The sequence below is a fragment of the Artemia franciscana genome, chromosome 2, assembly GCF_032884065.1.
Source record: "Artemia franciscana chromosome 2, ASM3288406v1, whole genome shotgun sequence".
Lineage (NCBI taxonomy): Eukaryota > Metazoa > Arthropoda > Branchiopoda > Anostraca > Artemiidae > Artemia > Artemia franciscana.
Window position 1 is genome coordinate 9,266,819 of NC_088864.1, and position 20,266 is coordinate 9,287,084.

Sequence of the window (20,266 nt, forward strand, 5' to 3'; positions counted from 1 at the left end):
AGATTTAGATTGGGTAGCTTAATTCAATTTGTGTGGCCAGAAGTATAATTTTAAGATTAAAAACTGTGTTTTTCATTTGCCTTTTTATGGTTATTCCATTCAGGTTACCCTGGATGTTTTTCATTGTGATAGACTGTCGTAATGATCTATTGAAAAAGGAAAAATATTTTCATTGCATAGGATAGGAAAATTTTAGTAGATTAATCAATTAAAAGGGTAAAATTCTAGCTCATTGAATTCTTGCTATCTCAGAAAGGGTTTAGGTTAGGAAAATGAAACTTTCAGGGACAAATCTACAGACTAAAGTATGTCCCGGGAAGGTATTTTGAAGCAACTACCTCCACTCCTTCTCCCTCTTGAGGGCCCTGACTTTTGATGACCTTTAAAAATATGTGTATTATAAAAGTGAAACCTTGCAACATAGATCTTCTGCTTAATTGAAGCAAAACAAAATTTTTTACAGCTTTATAACTTTGCTCAATCCCAAATAAGGTTTTAAAGATATGCAAATACATTTCCAAAAATTTTGAAAAAAAACATTGATATGGCTCAAAATTATACTCAAATAACAGGAATTGCATTTTCAGAACTAAAGGCAGAGAAAAAGCAACTGGTAACTGAAAATTAAGGTAAAATGTTGTTTTGTCAAAATTTCAATAGGTATAGAGACCTGTCATTTAGGCAAATTTCAGGGCCCTTTAAAGGGACTTAGGAGTGGAGGTGGGTACTTTAAAATACCAGCCCAGGACATACTTTAGCCTGTAGGCCCATCCCTGAAAGTTTCATTTTCCTAATCTAAACCCTTTCCGAGACAGCAAGAAGTCAATTAACTAGAATTTTACCATTAAAAGTCCTAAACTAGCCAGGGAAGTGTTTATTCCACTAAAAAATCGCCACCTATCTTTTTTGCCCCCTTTAGCCAATATCCAGGTCCTGATTGCCATTTAAATTTCGTTTTGTCTGTTACTCATTTCTTATCCATATTACTGAGGGGTCATAGCTTAGCACTAGAGAACTCATTGTTAAAAAGTGCGTGCTTAAGTATATATAGCTTGTTGCTACTTATTTTTCTTGAGTATACAATGTTTGATGTGGTATAAGCCAAAAGAAGGACCTGTAGGCCTATTGAAAAAATTATTTAAAAAAAGGGGTTCTTTATAATTTCCATAACAGTTATAGCTAATACATTCTACATGCAGCCCCACTCTACTCTACACTTAACCTTCCTAATATACAGAGGCGCCATTTGGGCCAAATCTTGGGGTGGGCATGCACTACATCTTGGCCCACCCCCTGACTCACTTCATGTCGCTTAAGAAAAAATGTGGGTTTTGGCAGCACACCAATCAAATATTCTAAGTAGAAATGCATTTTCAGCACTTGTATGTTGCTTGGAAATGTACTGTAACCAAATGTGGAACTCAGCCACACTGACTTCTAAGATTAGTTATGACATCAAAGATCAAAATCAACAAGATTAGATGATTAAACTTAAACTGGAAAATTCAACCAGACTACAGGCTGGCCTTCCTCAGCAAGAAACTTCCTTGTTTAAGTAAACAATACCTCAGTGAAGGCAATCTTCATTAATATACTGAGGATTGTAACCAAAATCTTGGTTTTCCTTCATCTGAAATCTTTCAGATCAAATATATCTACACAAAGGAAAAACATAACCAGAGAAAAAATATTACAACACTCAAGGTAACAAAAGATGAAACACTGAGGTTTCATCTTTGCAAAATCGTCAACAAGCTGGTCATAGTCCAATTTTTTACTTAACCTTTCTGTGCAAACATCAACAGGAGGTGACCAAGACAATTGTCTCCTCTTTTAGACTGCAGGTAGTTTTTCAATATTTCTAGGCTAGAAAACAAACGCTCATTGCTTGTTGTTATCTAAGGAAGTGTGGCAGCAATACAAAGTACTTTAAATACTTCTGAGTAAGCCATTGGTAATGCCTGAAGATGGTCAACAATGTCTAGAAAGTTTTCCAGCTTTTTCTCCTCATTAAGTAAGAATTGCTTGGCAATACAAGCTTGAGATTTAAGAAGAATGTCGTTGATACCCAGCTCGCTGTAAAGAGCAGAGAAATGCTTGAGAAGCTCTGTGTCCATAAACTTGGTCGAGCTTGGACCCAAGGCTTCAAGTGTGCCCAGCACTGGCAAATCATCTGTGAAAGTTCTGTCAAATTTGGCTAGTAGATGGTCGATAGTCTTGGAGTACTCTCGCTTCATTTCATCTGCCAAAGATTGGATCCGATTTCCAGATTGGATGAAGTTCTTTCCTAGCATCAAAGCTGTCACAAACTATTTTAGGTGCTTGGTAATCTTTTGAGTTCTGATGCTAATGGCTATTAATACCTCATATTTACCTAACTAAAAAGTTATTAGGCTTAATGATGTAAAGTCTTCTACTTCTCTCTGTGCTCTTGTCTTTAGAGTCTTATGGTAGTGTTGGCCTACAATCTGGGGTTTGGCCGGTAGAGGATGTCAAGTGTCTCAAACTTTCATATGGTTTATCTGTTGAGCAGAAAAATGTTTACTTACACATTATTATGACACAGTAAATGTAAGGAAGACAAGGACAGAAACAGAATAAGAACTGAACTTGACTCAAGTAATCTAAAACGGTGGCTTATATTCAGTAAAACAAGGAAATAAACATCAAAAAATTTGACAGGAACTGACCTATTTTAATCTGTCAACTTAGAGGAATTACTGCAAACATTCAGGTTTTATAATATTAATATAATCATCTAGGAAATGGGCATTTGACAGAACTTGATAATTTTATTATGTATCTAACCTACTTTCAAAGTTTACAATGATTAATAACAAATAGCATAATTACCCCAAGGGTTGTCAGGTAATAATGCTCTTTGGTTAAAAGGCGTGCAGTAATTTCAAATCAATTGGACATAATGGATTATTATGGCCGGCAAAGAGCCCTTTGTGGTGGAAGCTCCCACCCCTGAACCCCCCCCCCCCAATGGCGCCTCTGCTAATATAGAAATATATTGCTGAAATTACATATTTTACATTGATTCTTCCAATCAATCCCTCAATCCTAGTTCCTGTTAATTGAAGCCACTGTGAAAAAAAGCAAGTAACAGGTGGCAGAGTACCCTGGAAATATATAATGTGGGCTATATATTTGCACATTAGACAGGTTGGGAATAATTTTTTTGTTCTTCATATTTTTGACATAAAAATAAAGCAAACTTGACACCTTTTTAAATGTTCTTTACAAATATAATAATTGCTCCAATTGTAAATTCAAATTTAAATACTTTTTGACCTAACCTAAATAATTTTGGCACTGAGAAAACGTAGTTAAAAACAACCAAATATGCATTATTTAATTGAAAATTCAGGAAAAAAAGAAGAAAACAGCTTAATACTGTAAAATTTATTTATCAACTTAATTGGGGATAATCAGTGCTTTTGGATTATGTGACATTAAAAAAAATGGATTTATGATGAAACAGTAAGTTTAAGACCAATGTGTTAAGTCTTTTTTATACCACAAACTAAAATATTTGGGTCATTTTCAAAAGCTCAAAGTGCTTAAATTTGAATTTGCAATAGAAGCAATTATTATATTCATAAAGAACATAAAAAAGCATCAAGTGGTATGTTCACTTTATTTGTAAGTCAAAAATATGATCAACAAAAAATTTACCAATTATTAGTTTAGAGCTGCATGATTTTTCCCCTGGATATGTAGACTAAGTGGAAGGTCACTTGTACCTGATGCTCTTTCTACTGTTTTAAGTTAGATAGAAAAAAAAACAAAGAAAGTTCCCATTGAAAAGAAAAGAGCCCAAAAGTGATATTGAATTGTTAAAGCTTGGAGGTTTACCCCTTCAGTCTTTTAAAGAAAACAGATTCATAATTGAAGATTTGTTAATTACAATCTTAAAAATGACCTATGTTTGTGCCACTTCATTAAATGTTTGAAAATGGATACTTTTATTTATTCATTTGTATTGTCTGTTTTCTACAAGATTGTTTTTTAATATTTAAATTGATATGTATTTCTTACAAATTAATCAGTCATACCAGAGTTCCATTTATTAGTTTTTGACCTACTTTGTAATCCCTGACTCAAAATTGCATATAAATATGTTGAAGCTAGGAAACATAGAATTACTGTCTGTTTAAAGAAAATGGATGGACAAAAGTAGGTTTTATTACACTAAAGCCCTAGAGTCATGGCAATTATAACAAAACAATGAAGATTAACTTTAAAATACTTGACATCACATAATTATAACAGTCACAAAGAAAAACAAATTGCTAAATTTTACTTCTGTGCTCACTTGCCAACCTGAACAATTGTCCTAAATTTTTAAATCTTCCAAAACATTCACCCCCATTACATTCACCAGCCATCTGTCATGACCTACACTCTTGTCTATACATCAACAATTCAGGGAAAGGGAAGTGCAATTGGAATCTAGGGTCTAGGCATCCTATGCTTTTGTATGCCCTTCCTGCCACTATCCCCAGATTGCTCTAGGTACTCATTTAAATTTGGGCTAATTCCTGCTGAGCTTACAGAGTCATGTCACTGACCCAAATACACCAAATACACTGGCAATGCCATTAATTAAACCTGTGCTCCTTGGACAGAAGATTCTCGACCCCAATTGCCAACCACTTATCAAGGAGCACAGATATGACCAGAAAACGACAGTTACTTGTAAAAAAATATTACAAAAAAAATTAAGTCATGGTTGCCAGGATGCTTTGATGCCATTTTCTCTACTGTCATATGAATAATATATATTTTATTTAGACAAATTAACTTTAAGATAGGTATCAACAAAACTCATCAGGGATTGTATTTACTTAAGATACAACCAGCAATATGAATGCTTAGCTTTGTGATATTCTAGTCTTAAAATAATAAAAAAAGAAAAATTATATGTTCTATTTATTTTCTACCAGCTCATTTGAGCAAAATCATTTGTGACAGCAATATGCCCATGGTTGGCTTAAAATCTCTCTAAAATGCTTTAAAACAGAAGGAACTTTAAAAACAAATACACTGATCAGAAAAAAAGAATATTAACATAACTCTCTAAACTTGGCACTGTTTAAGACAATTTCTTAGCAAAGCAAATGCAAAACTTTAATGCTGACTTATGTCATCTCTAAAAAAAAGAATTAAAATGTTTGATATAAGATACTTCAAGGACTTTTAATCAAATCTATGAATTAAGGGGCCAGGTATTCCTTCCCAATTTGTACAACATGTAAAAGGACAACAATTCACACTTTTTTTTTACAAAAGAAGAAGCTTGATTTAAAATATATGTATCTTTAACAGAAAGCAAGTGACTTTAATGAAATTAATCAAAACAAAAATTCATTGAGATTAAATAGGCCTAATATCAGCCATATATTTAACCTTTAGCAAGGTGTCATAAAAGATTGTCTCTCAAGTTAGAAATACCCAGGGTTATGGCTTAAAGTTCTACTCAATTAATAGGAATTGCAATTTCAGAGCTAAGGCCAGAGAAAAAGAAGCTGAAAATAAAGGTAATAGCCTATGTTGTTTTTTTCAAAATTTCTAAAGATATAGACTTGGCATGTAAGCAAATTTTAGGACCCTCTATAGGGAGATGTAGTGGAGATAGTTACTTTGCAATACCTTTCTGGGACATACTTTAGCCTGTAGACATTTCCCTGAAACTTTCATTTTCCTAATCTAACCTCTTTCCAAGATAACCAAAAGCAGCTAAAGTAGAATTTTACATCATTCTATTTTTTCAACTAAAAAATGTAGTGTGGTTTGGAAACTGGGCCTGTTTGATATGGTAATATAAATATTGTTTGATATTTTCCTTTTTTAGTTTGATATGGTAATAATAAATCTCATTAATGCAGCCTTCAAGCCCTGGGAATAAGAAAAGGATATAAGCAGTTGCCTATCCTGGGAAAAAAAATTCAAGATTACATTGTAGAAACAGGACTTATTTCTGATAATTGGATTCACAAAACTGAACTAGGCTATGTTCATAGGTACATAGGCTAGAAGTTCCTAAACTGGAATTTTACCCCATGGCTCTTAAAGAAACACGTCCAAACTCTAAAACAACGCCCAAACAGAAAAAAAGTCAACCATCCAACTAATCTAACCTTTTGACAGCTACTGAGGATTTATAACCTACCTACCCAAAGGTATTTAAAACTATTTCTTCTTAAAAGGGCGTACGCATTAGAAAAGCCTTTAAGGATTTGGCTTATTGCTTGTAAGGATTTCGGCTCACCGCTTGAAAAAATTTCAAGCGTAAAATCCTTTCGCCCTTGGAAACGGTTTAAGTATTTGGCCATTATGACCAAATCCTTAAAGGATTTTTCCAAAATCTATGTGTGTGAGCCTAGCATTACTTGGAATTTCCAAAGCAGTTTTTAGCTCAATGTCATAGCTAAATTTCTTTTCGCTCTAAAACATAGGTTTTAAGATGTGACAGTGAAGCACAATATTTTCAAATGTAAACGACGTGCAATAATTTATTTTAAAATGAGTAAAATATTTGAAGACTTAGAAGCTCCAATTGATCCAGGCTACAGAAAGTAAGACACATAGCTTAGGAAATCTATTGATAAATATTATGTGTCAGCAGGTTTTCTATGCAGAAGAGATAGGGCTAGGGTAGTTTTACTAGGCTATAGTAGCAGTTTTAGACCTTATAATCTGAAGGGAGGGGCAAGGTACCTTAATAAGAGTGTAAAATATAAAATAAAAGGAATTTGATGTCAGAAAACTAGGGGGGAGCAGCTTTCCCTCCTGCCTAGGCATAGAACCACCACTGCAAAACTGCTAAATTAAGGTAAAATTACCTTACCTTAAATTGCATTTGCCAGCAAGATAAGGTGGTAGGCAACATCAAGCAACCTCACATTACTTAGATGTTCTGAGTGTAGAATTATTGAAGGTACTTGTATAATATATGCCCTAACTAATATTTTCAAATATGTTTTTCTAATGCTCAATCTCAATGAAAAATACCTAAGTAGCCTAAGATAAAATATAATAGCCTACTTTAGAAACAAATATGGGCTATTTATTTGTACATTAGGGGGTGGGGGTTAAGTATAATGGGTCTGCATGCCTAATGTGTCAGGTACAATTATTCTGCATTTTACTGTTAAAACTCAAGAGAATAACAAATAGCCTAAGATTCTTGAAACAACTGCAAGTGCATTTTTTCACACTAGACAGTTTTTTTAGCAACGTGTTTTTAAACTATTGGTTATTGTGGACTGTTTTACCTTTTGGGGCCCCATTAAGGGCTGACAATAGAATTTCACCCAGGAGCAATTATTTAATTATGAAAGAGCATAAAAAAGGCAACAGGTGATGTATTTACTTTCATTTTAGCTAAATTATGTTGTCAACATCATATCCATCTGGTATGATGTAGGCTATAGCAGCTTTAGTTTAGATTAGCTAATGGTTAGAACTAGACTAGTTGGGATTGGTTGGCTACAATCTATTGAATTTTTTACCAACATTTTTACCTAGCCCAAAGTTACACTTACAACTACATCATAACCTATTTAAATAGAGTTATTCTGTTTTGCAACACTTGCCTTAGATTAAATATACCCTTGATGTATTATATTTACAATTTAGATACTGCAGTTTAATCTTATTTTAAGACACGTTATCCAAAATTTTGCAGCATTTTTTAAGTTTTGCTTAAAGTATATCTGAGACTTAGTTCTACTGTTGACTGTCAGTTCGTTTAAAGTTGTTAGTTTTATTTATTTATAACCTTTGAAATCAAGGAGTATATAATATATAAAAATGAAATTGCAAAAAATTACAAATCCTATCAAGGAGTATATAATATACAAAAATGAAATTGCAAAAAATTAAACAAATCCTATGGTGAAACAATTCACTTTTCTGGTTGTATTATAGAAATTTTACAGTGAATTAACTGCTGAAGGGATGATTAGCTACTAAGTAGTCTACCTTGCATCAAGAATATAAGTGCATTGCTTCACTTAACCTGCCCCCCCTCTCTCTGATTGATAAATGTACAGCCTGCCATAAAATATTCATGCTATCTTTGATATATTTTATGATTAAATGAATATTAAGATAGCTAATGAATAGACATACCTTTAGAACCAGAATTTTGTCCTGAATCCATGCTGATGATATTTTGAATCTAAGTTGCAACTTTTTGGGAAGTAAGAGAACTTTTTCTAAACTCCAGTGTCAATATCAGCAAATCAGTCTGAATTTTAATGTTGATAAAACTGTAGCAAATGCTTTCAATCTTAAGGGTAACTCTGACATGCAACTTGAACTTTCTGAAACATTTATTCTGCTTTCTGATAGCCTTATTTATTTTGGTATGCCCATCAGAAGAAGTATTAAAGAAACCATTAAGGTTGAAATTCAAAATCTTGCTAAAAAGATTTGAATTGCATATGCTTTGCTTGCATCTAATATCACAAATCTTAGTCAGTTTCACCTTTCCAAACCTTAGAACAGTCTAACTGTTTCACACCTTCTTGCTATTTCTCCCATTTGAAATTTTTTTCTCTTCAAATAAAAAAAAATATTAACCAAATCTATTTTAAATATGCCAAGTATCTGCTGCATCTGCCTCTTTAGACCAGTAATTCTTCTCTGGTACAAAAATTTAAATTGATTTGCCTGCAAACATTATTGATAAAAGAGTGGAAGATTTCAAATCCTCTGCTAGAAAACTCAACCACCAGTGGTCTTCCCTCTTCATATAGTATGTAGTTATGTTTATGTTTGTTGATTGTAATCTCTCTTTTCATTGGTTGTTTATTTTCTCTTTTTTTTTGTCTTACTCTGTCACTAGAGCTACAAACCCTCTTTTGTTTTGTTGATGGGTTAGAAACAAATTGAATTGAATTGAGTATAATATTCATTTGTGTTACAAATGAACTTTAATAACCAATAATGGTCATATATATAGCATGAATTGTGCATATGCACTGAATTTTCCTTTTTTATAAATGATCAAATCAATTTGAAGAAAAGAGGGAGATGTAGAAAATTCAGTGCATATTTATAATTTGTGCCTGTGTTTGGCTGTTAAAGGGGGGTGGGGTGGTAAAGTTCATTGACCATGCATATGATTGTTATGTCTTGATTTAGAATGTAATTCTGATTCTAAAGATGTGTCTATTTCTTAGCTATCTTAATATTTAGTTAATCAGAAAATTTACCTTTTTTTTTTAAAAGCATGAATCTTTTCTTGGACTGTACAGTTATCAATCAAGAAGGAAGGAGAAATAAAGCTATATACTTTCAGAAATGAGATAAGTAAATATCTGTGATGTTTTTAAGGTAATTTTCAAAATTCCTGGAAATCATTTTCTACTAAGGAAAAAACCATCTCTTTAAGGGTAACATTAAGGGATAGAGGTGAAATCTCTGAAGGAGGTAATTATTATATGTAGAAATAGCATAAAAATTCATCTGGGGGTGTGTGTTCACCTTCTACCTAGCTAGGTAATTGAACAAAATAAAAATTTACCCATTCTAGAGCTAAATTTCCAAAACAGAAGAATAATTCTGAATAAACTGAAACTTTAAATTATGGTAGCAGAAGAGCTCAATCATGCTTTTACTCTATTTAATCAGTTAATTGGTACCTTGCTGTGACATTTTGTCCGTTTTTATCTTCAAATCACACTAGAACTTTAAACTGAAGTCTCTCTATAAGACTCCCTTTTTTAGCTCAAAATTACCTTAATTCAAAATTTGGAAACATATTAAGGTCCATACTGGATCTGTTTTACTCTGCGTCAATGATGGAAATGTAATGTCACTAAGTCAAGGGCCCAGTGTCATGCTTTAAGAGAGATTTGCTAGAGAGATGCAATTTAAGCCCACTTGGTAACAGTGACCATGAGGTACGGTAGGTCTGATTCACAAGAACGATTCTCCAGTGGTTAAGAGCTGACACCACTGCACAAAAGCAAATTTACATAGTGTGTAAAGTGGTTGGGAATAACAAGCCACACTAACCTCCTAGCAACACACTCTAATGAAAAATACATCAATAATCAGTGGGCAGCTGAATAGGACAAACAGTCCCACTTGTATTTCCACAGCTTGTTGTTCCATTCTTTGTCAAGTCTGGACTTAAAGAATGCAGCTGTGGGTGCAGTCACTGTTTTGTCTTGAAGACTGTTCTAGTCATTATTTTCATGTTCAGCAAAATAGTTTTGCCATATTTGTGTCTTCACAGTATGTTTAGAAAGTTTTTGTGAATGCTAATTCTTAATTGCTAACTTGTGTGTTTTGTGAAGAGAGTATTATAAATAAAATTCATAATGGAAGCATTAATGCATTTGAAAAGAGTATAAAAATATTTTGGCAGTGGTATTTGCCCTTGACACAGTGACATTACATTACATTGCCATCATTGACACAGAGCAAAATAGATCCAGTACCTTCATATCATTCCAAATTGCAAATCAAGGTAATTTTGAGCTCAAAAAGCTCACCTTCTACTTAACCAACTACTGGATAAAACTCCAAACTTATGCTTTTTTTCTGTCTAATCTTTGTCCTAGATTCTAGCATAAATTAACCCTCATCTTATTAAAAAGATAAAAAAGCCCCTCCTCTCAATGTTGAAAATACCTTTTTTTTTGTTTTTATAAAAGAATTGCCCCCTCCTCACATGTTTTTATGAACTGCTCCCACTAGGCATTTGAAGGGGGTGAAATACTATTTCAATGATAGTAATTCTTGTTTTTAGAATGAGTATTAGATGGGAATGGGTAGGGGTGTGAAATTCTTGTGGTTTCTTGTTTTTCTTATACTATAATTTTGATCAAAAGACCTTCCGAGAGCGTAATATAGGCAGGGGCGTAATTTGCTATGGGGCTGAAGAGGAAATTGTCCCTCTCAGAGCCCAGTATGCCCCCCCCCAGACCAGGTGAAATTTGGTTTCTTTGAGAATTTTGTTTCTTCAAAACTAAGATAAGCCTGCATAATTCAAGCATCCACAGAAATGAGTCAGTTTTCTTTAGTATATCTTTGTGTTTATGAAACTATAAGGCTGATTTTTCAGTTTTCATTGTCATTCTCTCCTGATTTGGGAAAAAACAGCTAGAACATTACCCCTCCCAGGATTTTGACAAAATTATGCCACTGAGTATAAGTTAGGAGTTCATTGCTACAAGTTCTATACAACTAGATTCACTTTTATATAACACAGTTTATCCAAAATCAGCAACAGTCTATGCCTGGTAATAAGTTGGTTTTAGTACATAGGCTAAATAGCAAAAAAAAGAAGTAAACCATTTTGTCCCCAGTTTAATTGTGTTTTAATATTAAAACTGCTGCCATTACAATTGTATCCATCCCACTTCCCCTCAGTGCCTGGATATAAGCCTGAACAATGTACAAAAGTTTTGCTGTTTTTTTTGCATTGTATTCTACTCACTTTTCATCAACAGTTGGTTCAAATGCAAAATAATGTAACAAAAGCTATTTCTTTTGTATATAGCCCTAGGTTATTTCTAGGCATTTAAGGGGCAGGGGATAGATTGCAATGGTAGCAACTGCCATGTTTGTAAGGAGTGCTGTGTTATGGGCCAGGGTTATGTATTGGACAGAAATCAAACAAGAAAAGAAAGGAATGTACCATATAGTGTTCTCTCACAACATAGTAATTATTACCATTTAAATTGCATCCCATTTTGATTCTTATTTTTCAAATTGACTTTACATGGGAATATATTTCCGTGGAGAAATTTTTCATGGGAGAAGAGAATTTCCATGAAGGGGGTGCTGGATTTTCCAGCATCATTTAAAAAACAATCAGAAATTATACTAAAAAACAAGTTTTTTAACTGAAAGTAAGGAGCAACATCAAAACTTAAAACAAACAGAAATTATCATGCATATGAGGGGGTTTTGTCCCCTCCTCAACACCTTGCTATTTATGCTAAAGTATCTTTAGTAATTTCAAAAAAATATTTATTCTAATTAAACTGCCTTTGTGATTCAGGTGTCATTCTTAAAGAATTGGAACAGAATTCGAACTTTAGCGTAAAAAGCAAGGTATTGAGAGGGGACAAACCCCCTCATATTACATATATGAGGGAGTTTACCCTCATAATGGGCAATATAAACAATAATTTGTTTCTGTTGTCTTTTGGCCAATCTTAGCATTTAATTTTATCTTTAGCTTCATGACTATGATTTTTATGTGATGATACACCAAAGATAGTGTATATCTTTGGCCTGTGGTTGTTATTAAATAAAAAAAAACATGGTTTTTCCAACTAAAAGTAAGGAACAACATTAAAACTTAAAAAGAACAGAAATTATTATATATATAAAAGGGTTGCTCCCTTCTCAGTACCTCACTCTTTACGCTAATGTATGACTTTTTATTCCAATTATTTAAGAATGGCTTGACACACAAGGACCGTTCAATTAGAATAATAAGCTTTTTACAAATTCAAAAAGACTTAAGCGTAAAGAGAGAGGTACTGAGGAGGGGGCAACTCCCACATATACATAATAACAACCAAAAGAAAAATCTGAGAAAATTGCATTTTGGGAATGAAATGGTTATTATAGGTTATTATAAGCTTATTATTAGTTAAAAAAGGCGAAATTAATATGCAAATTTTGTTTTAATTATTTGTGTATGGTGAGCCAAATTCAAAACCTGTATTAATTCAAAAACGTTCAGAAATTAAATAAAAAACAATTTCTTTTTAACTGAAAGTAAGGAGCAACATTAAAACTTAAAACGAACAGAAATTATTCCATATATGAAATGGGCTGTCCCTTCATCAACGCCCCGCCCTTTACGCTAAAGTTTTTACTGCTTTAAAAAGTAGAGTTGTGAGAAAAAATCAAACTTTAGCATAAAGAGCGGGGTGTTGAGGAGGGGACAGCCCCTTTTATATATGAAATAATTTCTGTTCGTTTTAAGTTTTAGTGTTGCTTCTTACTTTCAATTAAAAAAAAAACTTGTTTTTTTATTCATTTTTTAACAAAACTGGCTAATGTTAAGAATATTAAACTATCAAGAAAACAATTTTTACTTACTGTATTATTTTGGAAATATTTTGAGTGTCTCAGATAATTATAATGTTAAAAACCCCATGACCTACACAGTCATAAAAAGCAGAGGTTATGCAGAATTCACACATATGTTCAAATTGTACGAATTTGTATTTTTCTAGCTTTGTTGCTGCTGTTGACAAAATCTTGAAGCAATTTGAAAGCACAAGTGAATGGCAAGATTTGATTGCTTCCTTAGGCAAACTAAACAAGGTAACGTAGAATATTCCAACCCTATAATGCTACCAGGTTAAGTCTAATATTTTCCAATCCCAATGAGTTATTAATTATCAGTAATAGAAAGCTTTCTAAATGTGTCACTGTTTTCTCCAGTATTGAAAACTAGCTGGAACTTGCAAAGCTCTTTCCTTCATTATTGTTTTGAAAAAGTGAAAAAATGTTTTAGGTTAATAACTGCTTACCATCCCTACATAAGCGCAAAATAAGTGAGGCATAGCCAACCCTATTACTTGTTCACCAGGACATTTCAACTATTTGTGCGACCTATAGTTACTTGATTAAGATGGATGCCCAGCACAGAATCTTTAGGATAATTTTTGCCCCAAATCTGGATAGGGGCCAAAGAAAATTTTACTGTATTTGTAAAATACGCAGCTGTGATACATTTATAAAATATGCAGCTGTAAAGAAGGAACTCCTACTATTTGTGGACTTTTTATGCTAAGGAACCTTGTTATGCTAGAAAAATTTAAATTTTTCTGTCACTTTTCTATTAAAAAGCTTCTCTAGAGAGAGAACTCAAACCATATCGTTCAGTATGAAGTTGTAACTGACTACAGTTTAGAAAATTTTCAAATCAGTTGAACAACTAGTGCTTTTTACAGTAATGTTTCGTGGAGTTTGCAACTTTCTACATCTCTGTGAATTCGAATTGAAAGCAGTTTTGTTTTAATCTGTATGTGCAGTGTATTATATTTTTACTATCATAAGTGGCGAACATCAGCTTACTGCTTTTGGGGCTAATCAACTAACGGTTTTGCATGATAAGGTTATAATAAATCCAAGCCAGGTATAAACTTCGAATTCACACTTTATGACCAATTGTGTGTCAGTCAGCAAGTAAACTGTTAGGGTTTTGAACACATCAAGTTAGTGACAAAAATTTCTGGAAAAGTAATTTTACAAAAGTTCTCTGGGTGAAGGAGTTGACCCCAAAGGTTTATTTTTATAAGTTATTCCCCAGGAAAAATCTGTTGATTTTACTATCAGCAGTCAAGGGGTTTATGAAAGGAGTAGGGCTAAAAAAAGAATCTAAACAGTAGTCTCTAGTGTCGCAGGTTTCTTCACTGCTAACTTCCTAAGGTAATGTAGAAGAAGGACTTCGATTTACAAAGGAGGAAAAGGAAGTAAGAAAAATAATCAGCTTCTTTTGGGTGCATCATTCTGTTTGTGAGTGGGGTAATTTCTAGTTTGACAAAACTGTTAAACATAGATCATACTAGATATATAATAATAATAATTTATTAGTGCCTGCTTATGCAAAGAAAGACGAAAAGTGGTGCATAAAATAAGTAGAAAGGAAAGCAATTCACAATTAAATAGAAAAATACACTAATAAATTTGTCATTACATCACTTGCACTCTTACAAGCTGAGGTAAAAATACCTGCATATTTACAATTGCTCTTTTTGAGGTGTAGAAAAAAAGATGATGTTGAACTGGGCCTACCATATTGTGCAAACCTAGAATATAAGTGTTTCTCTCGTGAAGTGGGTATCATAGCAGAAATTCCAAGTAGGCTATTTGCAGCAAACAGACTGAATCTTATACGTATTAGTTTGGGCTAATCAATCCCATAAAGGGGATACGTAAAGAGGGAAGGGGCTAAAGCTTAATATAATTTTGCCAAGATATTTCAATTCAGGGTATTTTTGAAACAAAAGTTTTTGTAGCTACTCTATATAATACTTTCAAATGTAAACTGAGGGGTGCTTCTATTATTTTGATAATAGGTTGTACCTATTTAGTTCATTGAATCAGTCAGGAAGACTTGAGTTTACTCAACAAAAAATACTTTGATGATTTACCTATATCTGTAGACGCCGTGACATTGAATTCTAGGAACAGTCTTCTGAGAATTAACACTAAGACCAATACTTTTATGTCTTTCTAATAGATATTCAGTAGGTTATTCTTTTGTATCAATACAAGTTTGCAACTTAACATCAACAAATAATCTGCATAGCAAAGAAAAGTAAAGTAGCAAAGATCAATGCTAAATCCTCCTAGATTATTCATTGTTACAGCTGATGCCAGAGTATTAAATAGTATAGGACTCAGGACAAACCTTTGCTAAGAGCATAAATAAGCCTTATAGGATCACGAAATTTGCCATGAGTGATCTGAATTCTCACGAAGCTTGACGATTACCAATGATACAAGAGTGCTACTATATAAGTATTAACGTCAAGTATTTCAAATAAAGCCAGAGATTTTACTGCCGAGTCAAAAGCAGCTGACACATCTATGATACAAATAAATAGGAAAGAACTCAAATCTTGCACTTTTTTCAATTATTTTCTTTAGTCATCTGTGAGAAAATGCATAAATCATGTTTTGATGAAAACCAAATTGCCAGTTGTAGAGCCTGTATTTCTCGGGGGTCTGAGGAAGAATTAGGCTGTACCCGTTACAATGATTTAAGTCTCTACCCTTTTTCATTATCTTGGATGCAATACCAGCAGAAAATCACTGAGGAACCATCTCGCTGTCAGCACACCTCTGGTAAATAAGCATAAAATGAACAAAATGAAACTCTGAACCTTAATGCAAATGGAAAGGACAAATAACAACAAGACCCGGTGCATTTTGCGTTTAAGATTTCTTGTAATGTAGATCACTGCCGACTTTGAAATGATAAAATTATTTCCCGCTCTCAAAAGGGGCTCAATTATTGCTTCTAGAGACTAATCACTTTTTTTTTCATCTTCAAGTTTTTCGAAACCGACGGCTGTTGGGTAATGTTTCATGCATTCATCTTCCGAATGTCAGTAGCTCTGGTCTGAGCGGAAGCTCGGGACTTCTTAGAAAAAACACCACGTCGGTTTAGGATTAATATTTGTGTTGTCAGATAGTTTTCTACTTCTGGTTTAGGTACCAAATATAAAATACTAAATGTACAAAAAATTTTATATCAGATATTTAGTAGGCTATGTGACATATATCACTAAATAAACTAATTATACAAATATATCCTTCTGAGATATTGTTAGCTTTCATTTGAAGACTGACAAAGTATCTTAGTTAGGTAAGTATTTGTGCAAATACCCTGCCAAAAATATTTGTTCAAGGTTTTATGCCCTGTTCTGTATTTCCATTACCTGTTGTCTCTAATATTGTTTCTTTAGGTTCTATCAACCCATGGTGCGAAGTATCATGTAATTCCGAGGCGTGTCTTGGTGGGGAAGCGTTTGGCGCAATGTATGCATCCAAATTTGCCAAGTGGTGTCCATTTAAAAGCAATAGAAACTTATGACACTATTTTCAAAATGATTGGATCAGCTCGTTTGGCTCAGCAGCTGTTCATTTACAGTTCAGGTTAGTGAAAGTTTTCAATCGCTTTTTATCAAGTCCATCCCCTGAAATGTCAGGATTCTTCCATATTCACCTGCATTTGTCATAGATAGCCAGATAAAGGCTCCCTGATTGTAGACCTTCAGGCTCTTGACTCTTGGTTCTGGGTACATGGCCCGTTTCTGTCTTTTATACTGATTGTGGCCTCATCTAGGGATAGCCAAATAATTTGGCTATCTCATTTAGATAGCCAAATGAAGACTACTTGACTGTGATCCTTCAGGCTCTGGACTCTTGGTTCTGGGTAATTGGCTCATTTCCGTCTTTTAGGCTGATTATGACCTCATCTAGTGATAGCCAAATAATTTGGCTATCTCTTCTAGATAGCCAAATGAAGGCTCCTTGAATGTGAACTTTCAGGCTCTGGACTCTTGGTTCTGGGTATATGGTCCATTTCTGTCTTTTATACTGATTGTGGCCTCATCTAGTGAACCAGACGGGTCAACTTCGAGATTGCTCAGCAGCTCTTCATTTACGATTAAATTATTTATTGAATGGTTAATTTAAAGACAACTGCTCCGAACTTCGAATGACCGATTTATCTTTCCCATCAAATAAACATAAAGATGAAAAATAACATGGTCTTTAGCTAATTAAAATGGCACCATGCTGTGCGCCCTTCAGTCTAATATTAAAACAAAATAGTATAACTATCAATAATTTATTGTCTGTAAGACTTAAGAGAAATTTCCATTAGCTTCTTTTGTTGTACCACCCGCCGAGTTCTCTGTTGATACTAAAACCAACAATATTGTTGATCCAGCGTCGTCATATTATTTACCACAAGTGCACAAAATTAGAAGCGAATTAGCTGTATTCCAATTCTGTGCCAGTACCACAATTTTGCCTGTCACCTATACTTTCTTTTGTCAAAAAAGTGTCTCGACAGGAAATTGCTTGTATTCAAAGATCAAATTTTTGGAAGTAAAAAAAAAAGAATTTTAAAAAGTTGTAAGTCATTGTCGAATTGAATTCGATATGAAGTATGAGACATTAATTGAAAGGAATTACTAAAGTTTTTTGGTGAAAAATAACGATATGTGGAACTGGCCCCAGGGTAGCGCCAAGACTGTATTGGAATACTACTAATTAACATCAGAAAAACCTGAAACAAAACTGCAAAAGAATTATAAGATTTTCAGGCAGGCTTATGTAAGAAATCATATTAAGTTATATTCTTCAAATTTGATATGAAATAAATGAAGCTAGAGGGAAAATCAAATGCCAGGAATTGCCAAAAACTTAAACAAAAGTCCCTACATCTTTCATCATTGAGATTCTTTTTCTCCAGTTAGTTTTACTTTTTTATTCATTGGTATATTTATGGCTTGTGTTGTCATTATTATAATTACGAAATGGTCCTTTAATATTCATTATACTATTATCACATGTTGACAATACGAGTTTATTTCTAGCATTTCTAAATACATTATTAGTATTTGTCATAGTATTTGTAGATTCTTTCTACATCTCCCGACGACATTAGGCTGGGTATAAAAATTTGAGCTACTTCGGAGTTATGAGATTTGGCAGTTGGAGCTTTGGGGTTTCCAATTCCTCATTGACTTCTTCCTCCATCCATGTCCCTGAAGGGGACCCTATCTCTGCAGCCATATAGTGGCGCTGGCGTGAACCTTAGATGAGTTTGCCTACCCAGAACAGTGACTACAAACAACGTTGCTGGTTGATATTGACAAGTGGCTCTCCCTAGCATAGTCATAGTCTTCTGACATACAGTCTTGCACTGTACCCCTTCAGGGACAGGGACGGAGGGAGAAGCCTATGACGAATTGGAAACCACAAAGCTCCAACTGCCGAAACTCATAATTCCGATGTAGCTCCAAATTTTTATACCGAGCCTAATGTCGTCAGGATATGTAGAGACAATCTACAGATACTCGGAGAAATATTAATCATGTAATTAGAAATGGTAGAAATAAACTCATATTCGTGAATTAATAGTTTTCTGAGTTTTACTTTAATTTTGCCGAACTTGAATATGTAACGATCGAATACTATAGACCTGAGATTGCTTCTGCAGTATGTCGAATATTTTTGATAAGTTTGGAAAGCCAAGTGATATATACCTAGCCAAGATTAGCTTGCATAAAATCTCCATTTTGGAGCTTAAGTGCTTTGTGTAAGCTTGATGTGTATTTATTAGCCCCTGAATGGAATCTTGGGGTTCACAATATTTTCAATGATTTAAATATAAAAGTGGGACATAATAACTTCAATAATTTAAATAATATAAAAGTGTAACGTGGAACGTTACAATGTTGAAAGACAACTATCGTGATAATACTTAATGCTAACGAAATCAGACGTTTTGATCCCTGCTTGTGAGGAATTTCAGAAATTCATCTCTAGGGCTGGGAAACATAAAATTGGGTGAAATAAAATTTATGTATTGATGTAAGAAGGATGAGGTATGTAGTCAGGAAATTTAGCTCCTGATGAATGAGTCCTACTTTCAAGTCTTTCTTTGGCCGGGAAGATGTTCAAAATAAAATTTAAGTTAGAAATTGTATTATAAAATTCACTTATAAAATTGATTGACGGAGACAGTAATGACTGAGGAATTTTAAATGCTATCACAGTAACAAAGATACAAAATCCCAGGTAGAAATACAATATTTTGTTGTGAGACTTGTATGTCGAGGTGGGTAAAAATAGGGATAGATGGTATCCTAGAGCAGGAAAATTTGTTGTGGGGGAAGGAAATAGTAATGGTAATAGACTGTTACAGTTTTGTAGGCAATGGTACTTGCAAAACTAAGAGACTTTAATTGATTTTTAAGAGAGGAATAGCTTGGTTTTAGCAATGGGAGAGGAGGTGTTGACAGAAGTATCTAACTGGAATTTACAAGGGGTTGAACCATCAGACCCCTTTAGTCCTCGGTTTTATAAATTATGAACAGGGGAAATTTACAAGGGAACTCTAGTGAATGTCCCTATCGTCGTAGAGTTTATCAGATAAGTATAATTTGGTTATTGCTGTCTACAAGAATATTATTGCTGCGGCTAAGTTAGGAAATGAGGCCAGTAGCTGAATCTTTGTATAGTCAGGAGTTAAGCAAGGTTGTGTCCTATCCCTGCTTGTATAGATATTTTGATGGACATTGTTTGAAAGAACGCGGCAAAGATGATGAAAGAATATGGTATTAAATGAAAAGACGAAACTCTCCTAGAAATAAAATATGAAGATGACTCGAGTGTCACAAATAAAAATGTAAGCGAAATAAATTAGGTTTTGGAGGTTTTTTTAGTTCAAGGTTCGAGAATATTAAAAAAAAATAACTGCTAAGATGTTCAAGTTGTTTAGATTACGATTAAATGAGGATGAAGAGGCGGTGTTGGAGTTGCGAGGGAATCGATCAGATGAATAGTTTTACTTACCTGTCAAGCACTATTAATAAAGTGGGTAGTTCTCTTGATAAACTGGGCAACACTATTAATAAAGATTATGTGAGCAGTGAACACGTACCAAATAGGGTATACCATAAGTAAAGTAGGTAGTTTACTTGACGAACTGCGTACCACTATTAGCCAAGATGATATGACCTGT

The 20,266-nt window shown here is 33.7% G+C and overlaps 1 protein-coding gene across 3 annotated transcripts in view; it reads left to right on the forward strand.

Moving 5' to 3' along the window:
* The first annotated feature begins 6,482 nt into the window (after window positions 1-6,482).
* Window positions 6,483-20,266, forward strand: part of LOC136037098 (protein dopey-1-like) — a 109,813-nt gene continuing 96,029 nt past the window's right edge. For all 3 annotated transcript variants that reach the window (XM_065719556.1, XM_065719565.1, XM_065719575.1), the window contains exons 1-3: window positions 6,483-6,587; window positions 13,227-13,317; window positions 16,473-16,662. In XM_065719556.1, coding sequence (XP_065575628.1) covers window positions 6,535-6,587; window positions 13,227-13,317; window positions 16,473-16,662 — 334 coding nt within the window. In that variant the 5' untranslated portion in view covers window positions 6,483-6,534. The remainder of the gene's footprint in view (window positions 6,588-13,226; window positions 13,318-16,472; window positions 16,663-20,266) is intronic.